The sequence below is a fragment of the Fulmarus glacialis genome, unplaced genomic scaffold (assembly GCF_000690835.1).
Source record: "Fulmarus glacialis isolate BGI_N327 unplaced genomic scaffold, ASM69083v1 scaffold6734, whole genome shotgun sequence".
Taxonomy (NCBI): domain Eukaryota; kingdom Metazoa; phylum Chordata; class Aves; order Procellariiformes; family Procellariidae; genus Fulmarus; species Fulmarus glacialis.
In genome coordinates this window covers 5,092-11,779 of record NW_009207323.1, presented here as the reverse complement: position 1 = coordinate 11,779, position 6,688 = coordinate 5,092, and the positions used below count along the sequence as shown (strand labels likewise).

The 6,688-nt window shown below is 47.2% G+C and overlaps 1 protein-coding gene across 1 annotated transcript; it reads right to left on the bottom strand.

The window, feature by feature from the left end:
- Positions 1-4,918: 4,918 nt before the first annotated feature.
- On the bottom strand, positions 4,919-5,997 carry LOC104075512 (bcl-2-like protein 13). Its single transcript, XM_009576044.1, has one exon. It carries the CDS (start codon positions 5,760-5,762, stop codon positions 5,190-5,192), a length of 573 nt encoding a protein of 190 aa, XP_009574339.1. The 5' UTR covers positions 5,763-5,997; the 3' UTR covers positions 4,919-5,189.
- Between the last annotated feature and the right edge of the window lie 691 nt (positions 5,998-6,688).

The following is a 6,688-nucleotide window of genomic DNA, read 5'->3' as shown; positions in this document are numbered from 1 at the left end:
CCCCCCCCATTTTTTTTAAATGGCAATACAGAGCTTGCACTTTGAAGCACAGATACATACATGGAGTCAAAGCAATACTGTTCTTGTAACCTTCCTAGTCCTGAAATTAAGCGGTCCAAGCCAAGTTAAACTCATGCACAGCTTCTGCCTTCAGCAGGTACAGGAGATAATGTGCCTCACCTCCCCATGTTTCACTAGGAAATGCCGTCTCCTGTTGTGTAACCTACTGGAGTAGACATGGCTCCTGTTGTATGTGTCTGCTCCTGTTGAAGTAGCCACATAGGGATGAGTTGACCTTCAGTACATTTCATGCTTGGAATGAGACCTGGGCTCTACCTAGGCATGGCAGCTGGGGCTGTGTTCACTCCTCCATCCCCCCCCCATTTCACAGCAAAATAATCTAGTAATTACACTCTCAAATTCTGTAGCATGAGCTTGCGCTGGTTCAGTGAATGAGAGCCTATGGTGCCAGAAGCACTTCTATTTTTTTGCCAGAATAGCAACATCTACCTTACTAGGGCTTTGCTAGTACTGCCATACCACTGTAGCTGAAATCAAATGTAGGGAAGGCTTATGACCTCAGATTATTCTGTCTACTACAATCATTAAAATGAAAAAAGACCAAACTTCAGAACCTCGCTTGTTTACTACCAATGAAGTTTTTAATTTGTGACCACTGGAAAGCATTGATCAGTTTAAAAATACAGTCCAAAGTGTTAGCCTAGCTGTGATCAGAGCTACATGAAAAGGAAGGAGATGGGATTCTGGCAACAGAACTTGCCCTGTGCAAGAGCACTCGGCACTACAGCTTTCAGCTGCCCCTTGAGCTGCAGATGCCCCAGCCAGGATGAGAAAATCAGGCCCTCAAACAAACAGCAAGGATGGATTCTTGTAGTAATTTGCTTTCTGGAAGGTAGGTTAGGGAAGAAACAACCAACTGCAACCACCACAACAGCAGGCACTTCACCTCCAGCCAGAAGTTAAACTGGTGTCCAAAACCAGGTGCAATACTAAACAGAGAACATGCTTCCACTGCATCGTCTGGCTCTATGCTAGGAGCTGCTGTTCAGACTGGCGAATACCTGGAGCAGATAGCTGCTTAATGATTCACATCTGAATGGAGAGAAGGCTGCAGAAGTGTTGCTTTCTTGTCTCTAGCTTGTTTCATTGGGCCAGACTTAGTATTGTAGCTCTAAGCCATTTTCAGTATTTTTTTCAGCAGCCGAAGTACCACCCTGAGAACCCCTACTCGGCATCCACCCAGCCCGACAAGAACTGAAAGCTTAAATTTTCAAGCTGCCTCTCTGCGTGTGCCCAGTAATACTCTGATTTTGCTCTAGTGGAGCAGCTCAGCTCTGCTGTGCCAACGGCAGCCCCACAGCCTGGATCTTGTGAAGGTCAAGGGACTCGGGAGGCAGGAGTCCACCAGGCTCTGGCACAGCGCGTGGCTGCAGCAGGCAGGGACATGGCTCTGTGTCTGTGGTTTGGGCTTTTATGCAATGGAGATGCTCCGGGGTTTCAGTCTTTGCGCCCAGCCTGTTGTTCCAGGAATGCTTGCTGAAGAAAGACCTCGCCCAGCTCCCAGCCGCAACGCCCAAGTAAGCATAGCCTGGAGTTAAGCACAACTGAAATTTAAGTTGTGCCTTTTCTTGAAAGTTTTTTCCTTGCCAGCGCCTTATTTAGCATGCTACCCACTGCAGTTCTTTAAGTATTTAACACTTTTTTGTAGATCCAGTCCCCTGCTGTTTTAGCATCTCAGCTTTAGGGTGTGCTACAGACAAGGATAAAGTGAAGAAAGATTGGGTCTAAGGTAGATATTTTATTAAGGTACAGGCCACTCGAGGACAGATATTGAGGCACTTTTGGGAAGGGGATAAGCAACACAAGTGAGAGTAATTCTATGTGCCCTTTTGTAAGTATATAGCTACTGCCTTTCCTCTGCCAGCTGCAAGAGTTCCACTAAAAAGAGGTCGCATCACACGGTTTGGGGTAATTAGACCCTGCAGTTTAGGATTACTTTAACATACTTGAAGATAGGGGGGAAAAAAACCCCTTCCATTTTCTAATTCACACATAGAGCAAGCAGCTTGGCACTCAAGTCTGTAAGAATGCTGTCATCTGAGCTTACCTGCCCTTTGGTGACTTCCACAGGGCCTGTCCCAGCTCTGACCACAGGAATGAGCGTTCCCAGAGGAAAGAGACGCATACGATAAATTTTCTAAACGCGTGGTCAGTGGGGTGGGGGAGAGGACAGTACGAATTCTTGCTGACTTGTCAGATGTGCCAAGACCCTAAAATGGCAATAATATAAAGAAGGGACCAAGCAACCAAAACACACGGTGCAGCTGACACTCCATTAAATGTAGCAATACACCAGATGATACTCAAGGCTTTCACCCCGCCGTGAAAATGCTGAACAAAAGAAAGTCATCTGTTTTCCTTACTACTGCTGCCACCTTCTTCTCACTGCTGTGTGTGGAAGAAGACACTTTTTATTTAATGCCCCATTGGGCTCCTTGTTCCAACAAGCTAGGGACTTCTTCCCTAGCTGGCACGGATTTATTCTTGTCTGTCCTGCGCCCATCTCCCACACTACTACTGAAACAACCATGTACAGAGAAGAGCTAAAAGAACACCTGACCTTCCCCCCGCCCCCAGTTTGTGCACAAGCTATCCAGAACGTCCCAAAAAATCCATCTCTGCTTCAGCGTGCAGGTAGGTACTACTGTGTAACCCGCTGCGTGGCTACAGATGGGGGATGTCCCAAATGTAGGTGCATCATCTTCAGGAAGGAGAGGACGTAGGTCGGGTTAAGAACGGCCCTTCTCCCACAGAGAACATACCCGGAGAAGAAACGGAAGCCATCAGCAGAGCAGCAGGAGAGGGGCAGACCTACCCCGACTTACCAGGCAGTAAAGCAGCCCTTGCCACATAGGAACAAACGGGTACCCTCACAGACTGTGTCACTTGCCAACAAAACACTGTTGTGACACGTGAAATGAAGCAAAACTGTAAACATTCGTGCACATCCGTGACAAAAGGAGCATAAAGACACCTCCTCTCCACGCAAGGGAAGCTCCTGTGAGGCGCCAGGGGAGGGAACTGTGGTGGTGGGAAGGCATACACTTGAGAGTCCATGGTGCGAGGAGGTCCCAGTGACCAGTTCTGGGCACGCAGCACAGCAATAACAGTACCAGCAGGGCACCAGGAAATGGCAAAAAAAGTCAATTCCATTTTGCAACATGGTAAAGTGTTTCTTTTTCTGTTAAGGCCAACCTGCTACCTTTTGCACACGAAAAAAGAGCAATCGATCAACAGTAAAGTCCAGAACTCCAGAGCTGCTGAGTTCAGTCCACAGCAGCAGCACATACGTGACAATCCTTCCTCTCAGTATTCAACTTCACACACACAGAGTTCAAAAATCCAAGCAGTTTTCTAAAAAATCCACTCTCAGAAAAGCTTAAACAAAAAAAATTCCTCAGAATCTGCCAGGTTCTTACTGACTTCCCAGCATTCTGGGATATGGGTGGGATAGGAAAAAGAATATCATAAAATAGAGAATGTGCTTCAGTCTCTTCATTCTCAGATCACTTAAGAACAGGCTTATTAGGAGACACACTCTAGATAAGGTTATTTAGAAATAAAGTACCTTGTCTTTGTGCTTCGTGAAGAGTAAGCTTCCCGTAAGCTCACATTCCGATTTTTACATTATCTCGAGTTCCTTTTCACCCACCTCCATCTGGTCTAAGCCACAGTGCCAGCATGAACCCTCAGAGATGCATCAGTAGTTTTGCCTGGAAAGCCTAAGGTCTTGCCTGCAGAGCTGCCGTACGGACAAGGACAGACACACAAACGCGCACTGAAAGAGGAACACTTGTGGTTGGAGCCGATGTAACTAACGCGTATGACAATACTTAAAAGGTTTCCCTTCACGCACATTTGAAGTGTTGTGACTGCAGGAAGAGGGATTTACTTTTGCCAAAGTAACTTCTCAACGTTTGTGAACTTGTAAATTTAGCTCATTACAGATTCAGAGTTGCAAGAGAAATCGCACTGCGCAACGCTCCCCGTCAGGTCGGGAACAGGGAGATAGAGAAGATGTTTAATGCTGTTTTGCTCAGTTACTAGAATCCACTGCCTTATGTATCCAGGATTCTGTCACAGCCAAGACCAAGTTAGGACTAAATACACTCTGTGCTTAACCTGGGAAAGACGATACAGACCGCAGCATGATACAGAACAACATAGTGTTTAACCTTTGAATTGCGCAGGAGACGTTGGCCTCACTGCCACGCAGTTTTGCTGCATCGTTGCTGAATATACCCTGGTGTCAGAGTACTGATCAGAACGGCACCGTGTCCAGCATGAATTTTGCACCTCCGGTAACTCAAGGGCGGCAGTAAAGTGGACCGGGCAGGAGCGGAGCAAATGGATTCTCAAACCTGCAAATGGCAGTGTCCCTCCCACCCTCCTGGGCAGCCGAAGTGCCGTCCTGCACCTCTCCCCCAGGAACACCAGGATGCTCAGAGACAACACAGCTATAGAGAGGCAGCATCTTTACAGGGTGGGGCTCCAGTAAATGTCAGGGGCCAAAACCGGTGTGAGCAAAGAGGTAAGAATAAGCACTCTCCCACTGGGGCTTAGGAGGAACCTGCGAGGTTACGAGGAGCAGTGCTGTACCTGAGAGGAAGCTGAGACAAAAGGGAGACCAGCCTCTCGCTACAGGACTCAGGTTGGCTAATGTTTGTTGGGGAGGGCTCGGGCGCGTGACGGGAAGTGACAAGACAGCACAGCTGCAATAGCGGTCAGTCTGAGAAGCCAAAAACTCCAGGGGTTGGAAGCAGCTGGCTCTCCCCTTCCCCTGGGGATTCTCTGTTCCAGTTCCTAGAGTACGAGCACCCCTTTCTTCAGCACCTGCACTTAAGTTCTTAAATTTGCAGATTTTTTTTTTTTTTTTTTAAAAATACCCCTGTACTTTAATCACGAAAAACCAGTCCCCGCCCCAATTCTACTAAAAACATGATTGTCCATAGCTGGAGGCTTATTGTACGACCTCACCCCATCACCATTAAGTTACTCAAATGTCCAATTAAACAGCAGGCAGCTCAACCTTTAGGTAACACAACTACAAAAATCGGACCGTGCTCTCTTCTCTCTCCCCCCTCCTCCTCCTCCTCAAGAGAGCTCCGTTACTTTTTTCTAAGCGCCAGCGCTACTCCGACTGCTACAGCTAATATAGCTACTGCAGCAGCCCCACCGTACAGCAATATAGATTTCCCTTCCGGCAGTAAGATAGGCTTCTCCTCTGCAGCGGAGGATTTCTCTTCTATTTCTTCCAAACGGCCCTCTTTCCCCACTTTTTTTTCCCCTGGAAGCAGTATTTTCTCAGGTTCTGGTGAAGCCTTTTCTTCTGATGGGGCTAACTTTGGGACAGGTTTACTTAATATGGGGATTTCAGGTTCAACAAGCTCTTCAGCCACTTTTCCCTTTTCCTCCTGTTTTGTATGCAGAAGTGCAGAGGGATGTGCTTTTTCAACAGCAGCAATTTCAGCTTGAGGTTTTACTTCCTGTAAAGAAGCAGGGGTTTCTGGAAACGCTGCCTGCGTGGTCTCTGCAGCGACGGCTGACACCACTGCTTCTTCAATCCCCTCCGGTATCTCTTCCTTCTCCACGTGAACAATATCTGAGTTGGAAGAGTTGTTCTCACTCCTTTCTTCAGCCCCTCCGTTGCTGTCCAGGCTTTTGACTTCTTCAGGATCCATGGCCACTTGCTGCCAGGACTCAGGTCCCAGGGAGACTGGCAGGCTCTCTGTGTGCCAGCTCTGACTCGCTGACAGGGAGACGGGCAGGCTCTCCGACTGCCACGATGTAGTCACTGTTGGGGACTCTGGGGGGCTCACCTGTCCCGAGTTGTCACTGGTCAGGATGTAGATGTCATTACTGTCCTCTGCGATGAGCCCAGGGTACTCTTCCTCTTCGGATTCCAAAGTAAAGACCGTCCCCTGCGAACGAAAAGGAGGACACAACACGTGAGCGATGGCTTCAGCATTACCTCCCCTGCACGGGAAGGAACAGGACACCTGGAAACTTAGTGGGGCTGGAAGAAAGATGAGAGGGCCTCTGCAGGAGCAGCAATTGTCTGACCTACATTTTAGAAGAGATTACAAAACCCAGCTGGTCCAGCTGACGTTTCCAGAGAATGGAACCACTTATAAGAGCTTTCCTGGGAGCTCCTCCTTTCCCTGACATTACTGCATCGCAAGTACCTCACCAAAACTTACCATGTGGGCACTATTAACCAGAGAACAAGATACCAAAGCCTGAAACCAAACTGAAACAAAAAAAAGAAAAAGAAAGAAAACACAAGTACATGAGCCCAGCTGAATACCACTCCCTTCTCCATTTTGTGCAAGTTCTTTGTATTGCTTGTCCATTTTCATCTAACAGTGTTTCTCTTACTTTAACTTTATCACATTTCCAGTGCTATCTGAAGCCTGTATTTCTACTTTGTACCAACAAGCTGGAATCTACAGTAATTCTAGTATTTTACTACAAACAAATTTAGCTATTCTTAAATGAGTTCACTTTCCAAGACTGTCATCATAACTTCGGCTAGACAACTTAAGTTAAAACAAAAAACTGAGCACAGACATCCAAAGATGCTGACAGGGTTTGCTTGTTTTATTTA

What these genes read in the sequence shown, in the direction of transcription:
- LOC104075512 (XM_009576044.1), bottom strand. Translation starts at nt 5,762, where the DNA reads ATGGATCCTGAAGAAGTCAAAAGCCTGGACAGCAACGGAGGGGCTGAA.